Raw genomic sequence first — 16740 nt, 5'->3', positions numbered from 1 at the left:
TAAATCTACACAGCAAAGAAGACTCACAGTAAAATAATACATCTTCTCAAGCGCCTGTTCTAACTGTGAAGATGCGGAATGAAAAAGAAGGTGGAAGTAAGAAATCATGTGTAAGAGTCGAGAGCATCTGGGAAGGAGGGGAAAAAAATAAAACGTTCAAGCGTTGAAATTTCCACTGCTGCTTACCAGGAGACCCGCTGCTGTAAAAGTCCATAAAAGGTTGTTTCTCAGTGTTAAAGGCTTTAATCTCAATGTGTCTGAGCGAGGACACAGAAACAGACGCAGGTCCCACTGCTCTAACTCACTCTGACCTCACTCTCTGAAAACACATCGGCAGCCAAACGCGTATAGAAAAACAGAGCGGGGAAGAGAGAGAGGGAGAGAGAGAGAGAGGAGGGAGGAGGGATGTGACACAAAAAGGAGAAAGAGAGAAACATTTGGACAAGGGAGAGAGCAAGCGGAGAAGAAGGAGGCCGACCTCCTCCTGAGTTGGAGACACTGTGTTCCCTCTCAGCCTCACACTGGCTGGTGACCTCCAGCAGGTCTTGAACCCCCTCTACTCGTACCTCTTCACAGAGTTACTAAAGAGCTCCGACTCTGGGAGGCCTGGGAGTGATTTCACACGAGCCACATCCAGTGTGTCTGGATTCACAGCAAGCTACTCGTGTTACAGCTTGAGAAGAATATGAAAAACGACATTTTGGAATATGGTTTTAATACATTCTACTGGTGCGAACCAAAAGCACTTGGCAGATGGCCAAAGAGTACATTTCTAACATACAGCTGGCTGACATGGCCAAAAATGTTTTTTTATCGGTCAGATATATAGTCAGATTTATTCTCTCAAGTTTAAAGACAGATTTCTGTCCCTGACTGAAGGTTTTGGTTTTAAACATTTTAAACTCTTCTTTAAATGCAGAGAATTAGTTTGATAATATGTTCATCGTGTTGGCGAAATGCACAAGCACTATATTGATAAGTATTGGACTTTTGTTACATAGTTATTTGCAATAATTATTGTTACTTTTTTATCACCCAGTCCTATATCAACACATTTTATTTATTGAACAATAACAATACAATAACACAAAAATGAGTAACGACTGTATCTGTTCACATAAAAGATAGAGTAGGACACTAATGACTGGTGATTTGATCTTGAATATGTGATGTGGATGTAAAGAGCTTCTGTCCCTTTTTGTGTTTTTGCCTGATTGTTCAAGTTAGGAAGGGATTTGTTGTATTATTTTGCAGCCATCAATAATCATAATAATAGAATTACTTCATTTATAAAGTGCCTTTGACAGAAATCATGAAAACTAGTGGTTGATAGCCTTTGTGAACATGTTCAGTTATTCAATTAGTGTCTAACACCAAATAGAGATTCCATTGTTTTAATCCTGTGGATAATGGGTGACCAAGATACACTTTGAGAATGAACAAACAACAAAATCCTCCTTGAAGAACCATTTTTGGGGAGTTTTAAAAATTTGAGTTATACTGTCTTTTCCTGACTGAAATGTACAGAGACATAAAGTACAGTAACTGACCTGCACCACTTCTCACCTCAAAACAAACTGTACTATTAAAGCACTACACCTGCAGAGCCCTATGAAGTGTTGCACAGGGGAGATCAGAAGCACTGGGATATAAGACTGCAGCTTTCCCTCCAGCCTAAACCAATATAACAACTGACTCCAAAGCCTGGAGCGAAGTGTTAACTGGGAACGAAAGATGCTTCTACGCTTGAAAAATCAGCCTGCACAGAAGAGTACAACTCTGCAAAAACATCCTGTGGCTACATATAGAGCAGTGCGTACCTCCTGGAGAAGTCTGTGACCCAAACAACTCACAATCAAATGGGAAGGAAAAGAACCGATTTTAAGACTGAAGTGTGGATCTCCATGCAAGTTTGATAGATGAGAACTGACTCCAGCCAGACATTATCAATAGCAGAGAGATGGAGCGCTTTGACTGGCAGCCTACATAGAGGGGTGTTATCTTTTTTCTTGAGAGAACGAGGAGGAAATGAAAAGGGGATGGGGGGTTGAACCTTCACAGAGAATTCTAAATAAAACCATCCCAGCTCCGTGTAGCCTCAGGTTATGCCTCCGTGTTTTAAATCCAAGCAAGGTGGGGAAATATGACACAAAGACGGTGATGAGATGTGTGTCAGGGGCTCTGCATACGAGGCCAAGGGACTCTGTTTCAAATTATCCCCCGGATCAAGAGCAGGTCTACAAGTCAACGTATGCATGTAAGATTGTCTGTGAGTTTGTGTGTGTGTGTGAGAATGTCTACGCAGTTGAATCCTCCACTGAAACCAAAGCGTGTGTGCTTTTGTAAGAACATGTCCTACCTGGGAATAGTAGCCAGGTAGGCTATGAGCCTGCGCAGGTCTTCAGGTCGTATTCTGTCATGGTTGCTCCGTGCTGGAAAGGTGAGAACGGGACCTCCACGTCTGTCTCTGCCGCCTTTGGGGTGAATTCAGAAAAAAATCTTTACATAACATCTACTGAAACAACTATAGTGTCCGGGCGCGAAACCATAATCACGAGGGAGCGTTTCTACTCTGAAGGGGACAGAACAGCATCAGCCAGAAGGAAGGCATACCACGTCTAGAGCAACGATCCACCAAATTGAAGTTGTTAAATAAAAATGAAGACGGCTGGAAGATTAGAGAGAGTCTGGGGGGTGGAGTGTTCAAAGTGACCAATCGACCAGCAACCTCCAGAGTCTCAAAATTCAGCTTGACGAGCCAGCGACTGTCAGATTGTGTTGAGCAGTTGCGAGTCCATAGGGAAGGATGCGTTTGTGTTCGTCTTAGCACTGTGCTAACGGATCCACATTTGTCTACACGGAGCATGAATGCTTGCTCACAGAAACTTTTCTGAGCACTCGCTCATAGCGGGCTAATGTTTATACTAAATAAACACCAAAGACAACCCTTGTCAATTGTAGCATGCGATTTTTCCGCACTTTCCACACATTCATGGAGTTAAAGGCCTGAGCAGCCACGAAGTAAAGTTACACATGGATTTTTTAGGAATCCATGTTGACCTTTCAGCTCATACACCAAGCAGAATAAATTAACAGAATAAACAGGAATACACAACCTAGAGTATACTGAGTTAAAAAGGGGCAGTGAGTGCTGCAGTGCCCTGCGATGACATAAGCCAATTTGTATGGGTACCATCTGTGAATATGTCACCAGTTAGTTATGACTGTACCGAATCGAAGAGTCAGGGGTCAAATTACTCTCATAATGACAACGCTGGTAAAAGCCTTTCAGTCAGACTGCAGCAGCAAATAACACTGACTATTAATGACCAGAGAGAGAAAAAAAAACTTCTCCTCCTCAGACTGGCTTACAATCAGGGCAAGGCCTGTGCAGTTAACAGTAATGAGGTTAAGGTCGGGTCAGAGCCACGACGAGCCGGAAACAGAGCAGAGAAATAGTCGAGTGCACATAAATAAACCGACAAGTAGCAATTATGATGAGGGACATTGTAGCATTCAACAAAACGGTACCAAAGTTGAAATGTAGTGACAGTTTTCAGTTTTTAAAACTATCATGAATTTGAGCAGCAACTCGTTACTGTGCTGCTCTGCATGTATGAACAATCAAATTAACTTCAGATGTGATATTATTTTGATTTACGTAGCATTTTTTAGAAAGATACATTTTTAAATGTAGGAATAGTACTAATAGTGGGACACAAAAAACTTGTTTCAATCACCACCTAGTGGCTGACTGCAGTATAGCTCTTGCATGTTAGTGGGTGGGACATGAAACAAACTAATAAGTTAAAAATGCTTCTCAAAGATGGTTTCTGTCATTTAAGGTGGTTTTTATCACACTGATCTTTGTTCAGGTGCTCATTTCTTTCAAGTTTGGTTTTAATTTTCAGTTATTTGATGCAATGAAAATGCAGGGAAACGTCATGATTGAATGCTAAGACTGACTCGGGGTTGGTCCAGCATGTGTACTGGAGGATGTGCTACCTCGGCTCCATCTCCCGATCACTACTTCACAGACTCTAGCTGTGAATGTGCAAGACGGCAGAATATCTGGGATATTTTAGCTTCATATAGTGGGAGGAAGTAGAGATTCCTTGTTCATCTTTACAGTAAGTCTATGACTATTCAGCGCTGGGCTGACTAAAATGACGGAAATATGGATTCATTGTTTATATCTGACCTGAGAGAAAGGCGACCTTCTCCTTGAGGCTGGGAAGCACATCAATGGCCTTCATATCCTCATTGCGATGAAACCCTGAAACACAAAGAAAAAAAGAAGAGTCAGCCAGGCAGGAGGTTTTCAACATGAATCCTCAGACAAAGACAAAGAAAAAGACAAACAGAAACCAGTCAGTTGATCAGCGGAGAAACTATGCTAAATGTAATACCTATCTTGTAAATAATGTTTTTTAACTGACCCGGCAAACTGTGTGTTTCAATCAAAATATAAGTGTTGAAGAGCTTTGACAACAAGTCTCTTAAAATTCTGAATATTTTCATAATAAAAATGTGGCAAATGGAAAAAAGCAAAGCAGTGGAAAGCCAAAATAATATATAGTTAATACTGTTTATATGTGCACTACATAAGTGAACACTATATAGCAGCAGTTAGTAAAAAAAACACATTAGCCATAACGACCACAGCTTTGACCACTGGATATATGAGAGGCTGCAAGTGAACCGGTGAGAGTCCGCCTCTCTGCAGATGCAGTTAGCAGATGATGTCATCAGATATCCCTCTAGCACACATGCACCCCCCCCCCCCAACACACACACAGAAACACGTGATAATGGCATTATAAATTCTATAGAGTCGATCCTATTGGTGATTGGATGTTTCATTGATGAAGAGAAGAGGGGATGAATAGTGTAGAGGAAAAACACAAGCTCTGTGCTGGTCTGACAGGTTTAATATAAACATTTAATCACTGTGGCAGCGAATGGAAATGACTGGATTGTGGCTAGACTGCTGAGCAGTGAATCGCCCTCAAATATGAGTCTCAATGCATCTTATGCCACAACAGAGGACAGTGATTACTCAGAGGTGAGTGTTTGCTTTAGAATTCGTAAAATGCTTCCTACCACACTTCGAAAAATGGTTAAATAAGGAAACTTTCCCCATGAGCATCATGAGACCTCTCATAGGTTGCAAATAGGTGACAATGTAAAGATATTGAGAAAAAGAAAAAAGAGATGTGGCAGAACACAAAGTGAAGACAGAGAAAGAAAGGAAGTCAGATGGATGGAGGGAAGACAAGATGGTAAAAATCAAATGATAAATGGACAGTGGCCCTTATTGACCACTCAATGCGCTTTACACTTTAGGTGACCCATACACACAACTTCATACAGCACGGTGTGTGATATTGCTGTCAGGGGGCAAATTTGCGGTTCGGTATTTGCAGCCTGAAATGTGGACTGCAGGTGTCAGGGATCAAACCACTGACCTCCTGGTTAGTGGTCGACCCTCTCTACCTCCTGAGCCACAGCTGCCGAGGGATGGAGAGGGGGCAGAGTTTGGCTGGTAGGGACTCAAGAGGAGAACTCAGACTGCAGTAAGACACAGAGCCAGCTAAATAACTCCAACAGGTTTTAACGGCTCCTGTAATATCGATTTCAACGGCGGTCTGAGGGAGTTAGAGGAGCTTGGATGACAGCACATTAGCCTGCTGTGGGCAGTGGCCTGACTGGACACAACCCGACTCGCGGCATAATGTCCCGAGCAGCTGAGACAAGATGGTACTGAGGCAGCTATAATGGTTTCATTCTCTCTCTCTCTCCTCTCTCTCTCTCTCCCCATGGCTGGCGAGGGCGAGAAGAGGAGAGCAGTCCCTCGCAATTAACACTCGCAGGTTTTATGATCGCCCCTCTCTGGTGCTGACCGTCCCTTTATGACCTGCTGCAACCATTTCTCACCCAATAACCTTGGATGTCACCCACAGAGAGCCTGGTAGGAAGACTTAGCATGACATCAGCTGGAAAAAGGTCAAGAATATTGACGTGTGCTTCAGCAAAAGAGCGTTTGAGGGTGTAAAGCAAACACCAACGCATAAAGGAAACAATCCTCCTCTTGCACTTTAGGTGTTAGCACTCGTGTGTGTGTTTGTGTGTTTCCTGTGAAGTGTGCCCAGACACATTCCTCACTGTGGTGGGGTTTATGTAAGATACTGGCGCTGGCTCGAAGCCCACACTGACCTCTGCTAGACCACTGCAGCCCAGCAGCGACTGCAGCTTGCCACCCAGGCCAGAAACAGATACGACTCTCATACAAGCTGGATTTTGAAGATCAGAATGGAGGGGAATAAATTCCACATAAAGTGTTCTACGGTTGTATATAAATTAGAGAGCTGCAAAATATAAACTGCTGCTGGCGAGGAGTAAGTTGCTTCCACAGTATGATGGCTCATTACTAACGGGTGATGTCAACACAGTAAAATAAGCACCAGCGCTCCGAGTGCGCAAACACCACCGCGGAGCCTTTCCTAATTTTAGTCATGTTCAAGTGCAGCATTAACCCGTATGATGTCCTAGAGAGCCAAAGTATTACCCTACACACTGTGATTCATGAAATCTCATCATCACCTCTCGCTACAAACACACCAGAACACACGGGCGCACACACGACAATCTCCTCCCTCCACTGCACACAACCCCTCATTTACAAATCTGCCGAGCATGAAATAAAGCTTTTCAATCACAGGCAGCTTGTTCCTAACACACTCGTATGGAGAGCAATCCATTTTGCCGGCAGTCAGCAAAACGTTCGTCCAACTAATAAAGTTTTTCATATTAAGCTTTTCCTCTCATCACGTTTTGTTGTTAAATGAGATAGATAAGACGTTATATGAGATGAAGTTACATAAGGTAAAATATAAAAAGATAAAAAAAAGTTGAGATACGATGCGATGCAAAGAAATATGATAAGATTCAAACCCCACTTCTGGCAGATTCACTTGTTTTCAGCAGCGGATAGTCAGAATGAGTTAGACAAGAGAACACATGAAAATATAAAACAGAATAAATCAAATTTAAATACAGAGAATATCTACATAATATACACCACTCAATACAGACGGATGAATTATTCATAGAGAAACATACTTTTGGAAAAGTGCAGATTTATAGGATTTCTGCATGGGGCGACTGTCTTTGTGAATAATAATAGTAATTTTTACTAGAGATATATTAGAGATATATTGAAAAAAGACATGCACATATAGAAACTTATAATTATGTAGACAGATATGGCATACAGAATAAATAGGTATAAAAAGGGTATGTGCTAAATATATATAAAAGGGCATAATATATATATAAATATATAGTTTACCAAATATAACTTTATAACGATGTAAAAATATGTAAATGTTAAATTCAAATGAAGGAAATCAAGAAATATTAGAAAGTCATTTTTTCAGTTTTTACTGTGACACAATCTGCGTTTGCATATCTGCATAGTAACAGGAAATACAAGGTGATGACTGCAGGCTGACAAGATCAGCTGCACAACATGACAGGTCGTGGATCAGTTAGATTTACTATAGGAAATACATGAGCGGTGGCAGCCTGTCGGTCGTTTATGACACACACGCACACAGACACACACAACGACACAAACACACACATACATGCAGACACATGGTCTCTCTGCATGTTTAGTAATGGAGACATGCCGTGGACAAATCCATCGAAGGGACAATGATGGTCTGTCATGAGGAGTATTCCTGTGCTTGACAACTCATAATGCATCATAAACGATAATGCTCGTGCTTTGGAACTTAACATGTAAGAGCTGCAGCTATTTGTCATGGTGGCACTTTGCATTGCAAGCAGGCGGCTGGTGGTTTAGTCAAATGATTTGTGCCTCTCACAGAAGCTCTTTCTCCCCACTTACTACATATGCTATAACAGCTCAGTGTCCAAAACAGTGGAATACGAAGAGCTCTTAAGAGAAACAGGAAAAAGAGGACTTGGAGACAAATGGATGCATAGTTTTTCCACCAGGGGCTCATTCATCTAGTATCTTTACCTGCAAAGTAGAAATATAGTTAAACAATTTTAAACTAGCGATGGATGAAATTTGTTGTTTTATTTGGCCTAAGAGTCAGTTAACCATTTTGCTTTGGCACTGATATTCTAGTAAAACACACAACAGCAGAATTCAGAGGCGGAAAACCCAAAATTGAAGCTGACATTTATCTCCCAGAGTCGAAGCCAATACATGGGACCAAACTGTTTCATGCTTGGTTTTAAATAATTTCTACAATGTTTTTTGTGAAGCTCGATTCACTGTGAAACATTTCCATCGCAGCTCGAGCAGCGAGAACACCGTGTTCAACTCCCGCTGCTCTGCACGAATATAGAAAACAAACAGAGACGAGAGCGAGAGCGAGAGCAAGAGCAAGAGCGAGAGCGAGAGCGAGAGCGAGAGCGAGAGCAAGCTGACACAGATTCACTCCGCTCAAGCCTTCTTCTCGTCTCGAACTCCACCAGGATCGTGCCCTACATCCTGTGGTCCTGTAGAGGCAGTACAACAGGACACAATCCATTTCCTTTATCCCTCTCCTCTAACTCCAGGCAGGAAACACTCACGTGCTGATCTGAACACACTACTACAGAACACTCTGTGCCTGTGCCTTGTATGAACTAATATCCTATACCTTTTAGCATCCAAACTAGGATTCGGAATTGTTTCTCAAGCATTTTGTTGAGCTGAAATAGAGAATGAATGTGCTAGTTTCCCCCCTTGACCCAAATTGTGCAGGAATTTAAGCATCAAATTCTATTGCTAACATGCATAAAGCCAAATTTGTAACCCCAAAAATGAACACAAATGCATAACTCGTTTTCCACAGCTCGTCAGAACAGACGGCTTCAGTGCCCAGCACCAGATCCCTTTGTTTCCAATCTTTTTAGACCACAGGCAAGACTGTACATGGTGCATCTGCACAGCCTGGCACGCTGCATGATGCCAATCCTCTGGCTCATAACCTCATAACCTCAAACCCGGAGCAATTACAGGCCGGGCTGTATGTGTAGCACAGCAGAACAGACGGGGCCTGTATACATAATACTGCAGAAATACTACGGGACAATTCCCCTGGCTGTCAGCGAACCTGATAATGCACATTTCGGCTGCCGGTCAGGATAACTGCGGTGAGATCCAGAGCAAGTTGTCAGCGTGAAATGCATTTTATACCTGTGATGTGCACCATGCTAATGCAGCAAATCTGTTCTCATCGTTTACTTGTGATCGCGGCCGGATGAAAGTTAGCCCCTGTAGACTGTAGAGTCTCCGATACGTGAAGATTTACAGGACACGTGACAGAGATTGATTTCAGATGGCTCCTTCAGAGTTTGGATCTGGGTCAGAGCCCAGCATGTGAACCTCACTGTAAATTTGTGTGAAAAGGGAGAAGTGGGAGGTGTTTGTCACTGTTCAGCCTGGTTTGGCTCAACTTGGCCTCACTGGGACCAGCTCAGAATGTGGGGAGCTCTAAAACAATGGAGGTGTGGGAGCGGACTTGATGAGTCAATACTCCGCTGGAGAAGGAAGGTGTGTGTTTGTTTGTGTGTGACCTGCTATTGTGCGGCGGGGTGACAGACACCCTTTGCAGGTCTCAGGTCTAAGAAAAGTGCCACCTTTGAGAGAGAGATTTAGTCTTTTGCGCTAAAACCCAAACAGAACCCAGGGAGAAAGCACAAAAAAAAAAAAATCCCGTCCCAGTCCTCCACGAAATCTCTAGCCATGAACTAGATTGTCCCGGCAGTGCCATATACCCAAAGGTCATGTTCTGTGATGTTTCAGGAACTTCCTGTTCATGTTGAAACAGCGTACACACAGCGAATATATTTACTATTACTGCGTAACCCCCTGGTGTGTATAGGTATCAGGCTGCCACTGCCCTCTGTGTTGCGGTGGGACTTATGAGTGTTTAACCCAGTCTACATGACAGGGCGTCACAGGCAGGTTGTTTGTCACGTCCCCCGTGTGACAACCTTGACAAGAATAACAGCAAACGCGTGTTGCCTTGGTGCAACAGGGTGATAATAAGACCAACACAGTAAGAGCTGCTGCGTTTCTCTCTCTCGCTCTGCGTCACCTCCCACTTTTCAACAGTAAATCCCTTTCATTTATTTACTTGCCTTTGTTTTACAGGTACAGACCATGGTACAGACGGAGAATCCCTCTGCCCCGTACTGTATATGAAGCCACTTCCAGCCGCCTCTACTTCGGTGACCTTCAGCCGGAGCTGGCAGGGGGCCTGGGGACTGTGGTGAGCTCAACTTTCATCAGGTTTCTCATATTGTTGTTACAGTGTGGCTTACAGTAAAAATAACACTCTGCTCCTACCACAACCAGTCGACCTGAGTATAACCCCAAAGCACAGCAAAAGAGGGTATGAATAAGTCATGACAAATGGGGAAGGGTTGGAAACTAAAAACAATCTCTCTGGTTCGGCTCTGGCACGGCGCTTGTAATGGCAGCGTGGTGCCCTAACATAAAAAAAGCCATCCTGTACCACTGAAGGCTGAGTATTTTATATGCTTCTTCCAACAACTTGTGGAACCTAAGGAGTAATATGAAGGCATTGCATCAACTGGAAATACTTTTTAAGAGTCCCATGCCCAGAAATATACAATTTATGATGATGTAAAACCAAGAAAAGCAGAAAATGATCACATTTGAGAAGCTGAAATAAGGAAAACATTTGGGATTTTTTGGTTGGACTTGAAGGATTGATCGATTATAAAATATACTTCAGATAAAATCGACTAATCCTTAATCAATTCAGCACTAGACAAACACCTCTGCTCAAACACATCCACATGCAACTTTCACTCGAAAAGCACAATGAACGTTTTTTTGTTTAAATGCTTTGGTACATTACGACCAGTATTGTCCTCGAAACAAACAACCTCAACACAACCCTTGACCACAATGTGATGCGTATATAAAGAATTCATAATGGAGTGTAACACAGGATGACACTCTGGATGACACTGAAACAAATATATCCTCACCTTCATTTATCCTGCAGATTAAGAGCTTTCTGAAAGAACAACTCAGCATTCAGAGCAGAGCGGAGAACAGGGAGCTCTGTAAATCATGTCCGCACCATTCTCATTAAGTACAGTGAGCAGCTGAGGGGCAGTGTGGAGATAAACAATGGTCAGCAGTCTTATGCAGGCCAGTGCACGTGAAGGCAGTTCCACTGAGCTGTGTGTGAGAGCACTAAAGGGCACAATCTGAGCAGTTCCAGTGTTTTATAATGAACTACTGTGCTGTATTTCTATGTACAATTCTGCAGTGCTACACAAAACACACACAGACACACACACAGTCTTAAAATCACAATTTACACTAATGAAGCTGAAATATGCATGCGGTAAAAGCAATAGAATTAGAATTAGAAGGGTGTTATGGGAACAAACCTCCGCCAAGGCTATTACCCAATCTAAATGTGTCAAAGCAGTGTTTCACATAATTATGTAAACTGTGGCGGCCCGCCATCCCACAGTTTATCACACTTCTCATAATGACTTTAGAAATCTATAACTTGGGGTTTTGCTCCGTTGCTGCACTGTATTGCACTGCACAGTATAGTGTGCTCACAATATCGTCCATAAAGTTGCTACCATCCACACAGACAGCCAGATCTCATATAGTTTCAGCTGCAGTTGTATGCACATACTCTCAAGTGGCATGCAGTTATCTCTGTCACGAGAGAACGAGTCTTTCACTCTTAAGTCTATAGTCCTGTCACTATGAATCTGTTACAACATTGGTCCAAGTGCACCCCAGCTGCTATAGATTAATGATTTCTGTGAAAAGTTAAACTAAATACCCCTATCAGTCCATTTACTCCCCATCCTTCCACCCAGTCTTCTTGTCATTTGTCATATAGTTGTTGCATAATTCTGTTAACTAACAGAGAAACAGCATAGTGAAAAAGCAGCCTCCTTGGCGGAGGTAACTAGATTAGCAGTCAGTATAGCACATACCTTTAAACAGTAACAACAGTCGCCTTAAACTTAATAGCTCGAAAAAATTGCAAAAACAAATACCTTACATTTTCTTAATCAAAATCTCTGCATTATTCCCTGGGAAATTATTAAAAGAGCCCGATCTCACAAAGTAAAAGACAGTGGGGAAAACAAATCCTGGATATACTGACTGGATCTGTGCTTACATTTATGGGTTCTTTCAATAGTTTCGTGTAATCCTGCTGACAAACAAACAAACAAACAAATAAACAGGAACGAAAACATCACCTCCTTGGCAGAGGTAATAATGAGGTAAACACAGACCAACACACACACACACACACATCTGAAGACGACCAAAAAATCCACTCGTGCTGCAGAAAACACACGCAGCTCTGTGTGTTGTTGCTGTTGTGTTTCAGCAGTATTGTGGTTAAGGTTGTAATCAACTTGACAGACTATAAAATCCGTATGTGTTGTTATTATGGCTCTACAGCTGTTTTTTTCCCTGCTGCTTTCACACCTCACCGGGTCTGAATAACAACATCATCTCTGTGTTTCATTCCCACGTCTCCACTTTTCTCATGTGACGTTGCAGCACTCCTATCTCTCTCGCTCTCTCTGTCCATTCTCCCCTTCCTCTGTTGATTCTATTGACTTCTAAAATACTTAGTGTCCCTCCAAGCCTCACTATTGGCAACCCTCTGTGTCGCTGGCTCTAGCCCTTAATCTTAATGCTGCCTCTTTTGTGTCCCTCACTGCAACATGGATGAGAAAACGTGATCACAAGTCGTTGTGAGACACTTGTCTTCCTGGGGAACATAGTTCCTCTGGGGAACATAGAAATAGGACACTACTGTGTTTGTACATGTTCGGAGTCAGAAAGTCTTAAATAAAGTTTGATGGGTCCGGTGACGACAGGTCTTTGTTGCTCTGAGCAGCAGCGTCTGGTAGAATATGATAAAAGCATAGTCAACTACTGCTTTGCCTCTTACAAGCCTGACAGTGAACTTTTCCCAATGATCAAACCATAAAAGTGAAGAAGGACAGACATTTTATAGTGCTTTACTCTATGAGGACAAAAGGTCCACTTGTCCCGAATGACAAAACAGATTGAGAGCACAGTCATCACCACAAGTAATGGCTTAGACCCTGTGACCTCAACTTTTATCCCAGGTTCTTGGGGGATATGTACTTTAAATGCAGCTGTACCAGGGGGCGTTATAAATCCTCCCTCAGCTCGCCTTGTTGTGATCTCATCCTGCAGAGCTCTCCTCATGACAAATAGCACCACTTCTCCTCATCCACTCAGAGCAGTCATCTCCTCACACATATGCATTCATTGCCCCTGCAGACACCGAGTGGTGGTGACGGAGGAAGAGGCGTTGAAGAAGAGCACTTCTGTTTGTATAGAGAGTGATCACTGCAGTATCTTCTACCTGTCTGATCAAGACGCCAAAGCGGGGGTTTGTTGTTACAATGCAAAAGTGAGATGAGATATTTCACATCAAAGCAATAGATACTTTTACTTTCTTTAGTAGAAGTTTTTATGCTACAGCATTTCACTTTATACAAGCTTCTTTGTACGTAATTATATTAACAAGATATTATAACTTGTCAGTCAGATTTCTGAGTAACTTAAATGTCCCCTATTGCAGAAATTGAGACTATATCAAACAGTGTGTAAGTGTCAAAACAGTCCACAGAGAATTGCACATAGTCTGTATAGAAAACATTTTTGATGATATATTATGTGCCTCAGCTATGCCTCCAGCACATACCAGCCCAAAATACAAGCCAACCATGGTTGGATGACAATAATCTAACATATCATCGAACATCCTTCCCAAGGAAGGTAACTTTAGAGACCAGTAGCTTAACTTTAGTTTTTTTTCTCAAAAACCAAAAGTCCAACCGTCTGTTTGGCTCATTTCAGCACTCACCAACACAGAAGACAGTCAGCCAGTCAGAAGAGAGGCTGGCTCAGGGACTGACACAAAACTCCCTGCTCTTGATAGAACTCCACAGAACAGCACGAGAGATGAGATGTAAGACTATATAAAAGCTGCTTTCAGACATGCACTGAACTCTGGATATGAAATCCAGAGGTGCTGTATGTCTGAGAACTCAAATGTCTGTGACAGTTGCCCCGGAGAATATCCAAGCCAGGACATATGAGAATGAAGATGAAGATGTCAACTCTGACAGACAACAAGATTTGAGAGCTTTTGGTGATAAGAGCTGTGTCCATGTTGCTGTAAACAACAACATGTGATTTCTGCAGCTGAGTGCATACATCATGTGCTGCCTCCTGCTTGATCCAAGGAAAGTTATTCTTCCTTACCCAAAATGATCTGGAGGTAATGTCTAAACAATAGCTTGAGATGTTTTATGATACTTGACACCACAAATATATAACAGATTTACATATATAATGATGGTTATTAATGATATATGATACATTACCCCAATTATAAAGCGTCTGCAAAGAAAAGAAGGCAAATAATAGTTTTTATCATTTTATCTCTTATTTCAGTTTTTGAAATATATGGTATGTAATTGCCTTAAAGATTTCCCTCTGTGTGCGCCTGTGTCCCTGTCGACCTGTTTCAGCATCTGCCTCTGATGTAGCAGGCTCTTTATTTAGTATCCTCTTAACATTCAGGAACCGTGAGCTGTAATGCATCCCTCAAGTAACTGTTTCTTCTATTAATACCCTATTGTAGTTAAAACAGTTTTGTGTCTATGCAGCACAGAACAGGCTGAGCAGAGTGACCTATATAGTCGACTGAAACGGGGCAGCTTCAGCACGAGGGGTGTGTCGGCGAACTGCAAAGAGACAGCAGTGTGCACACATCATGCGGTGGCCTTTTGTGTCCCCTTCCCTTCCCAGAAACGCCCCCTTTATTCTCTCCAGCATAATACCCACACACATAAATCAGCAGAGTGTGATAGCTTTTACCGAGCCCTGAAAGATACTTTCATTTCAGGCACAAACTGACTGACGTGTAGAAGTCACAGCTCAGCCTCAGAAACAGCGGCTACAACAAAACCTGACAAGATTTAGCTTAACATGTATAAAGAATGCCACAAAAATAAACTAAAACCTCAACCTAAAACAAGAATGAACATTTTAATGCTCCACAACAGCATGACTCTAGTCACTGCAAGGCCTTTGTATTGGTTTGCTCTGTGTTGTGAGGTGTTCCTGTTTTTTGTCCTGACAAACTGCAGCCTGGGAGCAGCTGTGTTAATGCAGCTGCACTGGACACCAGGCGTTTTACTAACAGAACGTATGTGTTCTCCTAAGTGCTTTATTACCAGGAAACAATGTGAGCATATGCAGAGGCCAAGGCACCATCTATTTTTCAGTTATCCAGTCATTCACTCTTCTGTCGCCCCTTTCAGATAGAGGCCACAGACACATTACAATTGTTAACTGCAGCGCTGAGTCTATTGTCCCGACAGGGGCCAATGATGAACTGCTGAAAAGATCCTGAATAAAAGTCACATTTTCCTTAAAGAATAAAAGGAATAAATCAATATTCCATCTAGATGTGGCTTTAACGAACAGATCTGGCTCCAATAAATGCACAACAAATGTTAAAAGCTTAGCAAGAGTAGGCTAACAGCCATAACTTTCTGTTGCATAAAGCCCATTGCTGAAATATAAAAGGACCCAACATTTTTAAATACTATAATTGACGTAAAATAAATTGAATATTTGATGTAAATATAGACCCAATATATATACTCATTTTTCAGTTTACAAATCCAGATTTGTTCTAATTCGCATTAGAAAGTTTTTGAATGACTTCCAGACATTTTAAACAAAATACAGCACAAGATGATGAAAATACCAATACATTTCATTCATACATTCATTTATAACTTCGTATATGATTTATCTATTCAAGGGCCTATCTTAAATAAGTATGCAAAAGCAATGATTAAAGGAAATCATTAAATTGGGTAACATATATTATGGCTAAAACAATATTGGTACAGGCGAAACACTAATGAGCCTCTCGATAACAATATGAATATAAACTTTTGAACTGTAATAGGATCTTTCTGGCAAAGATGTTATCATTTCAGGTTACTTTTACCGTCAGGAATGAAAAACAAACAAATCAACAGATGTTATTTCTGTGACAATACTCTACCTGAGAGTCTGATCAGGGTTTTTCCAGCCTGGGCGTACTGCCAGCTGTGGTTATCCAGCACTGCCATCCTAAACCAAAACCAGCACCAATCCGTCCAGATCTTAGCCGACACTATACAGCGGCTGCCACCTTACATAGCTTTCTAACCAACTCTACTATGGCGAGAACTGGACAACAGCCGCACCATACTCAGCACCAGCCAACGCCCTGCCACCCAGTGAGCTGCAGAGAGCCAAAGGCACTGGCAGCTCCTCTTTTTTGCCTTCACCAACTGGCTTTTCTTTGCCATGTCCCCCTGCGTGTCACTAACCCCTCCCCAAAACAAGATTTAGTAACATGTGCTGCTCTGCATTAAACAGTTTCTCCCCTCCCTGGGTGCCCGGCTAGCTACTCACAGGGAGAAAAAAAACTGTTAAGCCTGCCAAACAGTTGTCGCTGATGGATTTGTGGGTGAAACAGGCTTTAATAATGATTGTTTGTAATCTTCTCTCTGAATAACAGTTTGACTCTGTTGGTGAGGGTCTGCGACGGAGCACATGAGGATCCTGTAAATGTAAATAATGAT

General features: G+C 42.2%; 1 protein-coding gene across 1 annotated transcript in view; it reads right to left on the bottom strand.

Moving 5' to 3' along the window:
• LOC128449765 (triple functional domain protein) overlaps positions 1 to 16740 on the bottom strand; it is a 96440-nt gene that overhangs the window by 48849 nt on the left and 30851 nt on the right. The window contains exons 3-4 of the mRNA XM_053433061.1: positions 4202 to 4276; positions 2360 to 2474 (exon numbers count right to left, since the gene is read on the bottom strand). Of these exons, the coding sequence (XP_053289036.1) occupies positions 2360 to 2474; positions 4202 to 4276 (190 nt within the window). The remainder of the gene's footprint in view (positions 1 to 2359; positions 2475 to 4201; positions 4277 to 16740) is intronic.

This window comes from Pleuronectes platessa, chromosome 10 (assembly GCF_947347685.1).
Source record: "Pleuronectes platessa chromosome 10, fPlePla1.1, whole genome shotgun sequence".
Classification (NCBI taxonomy): Eukaryota; Metazoa; Chordata; class Actinopteri; order Pleuronectiformes; family Pleuronectidae; genus Pleuronectes; species Pleuronectes platessa.
Note: the sequence above shows the minus strand (reverse complement) of the source record. Positions and strands in the feature narration are given on the sequence as shown.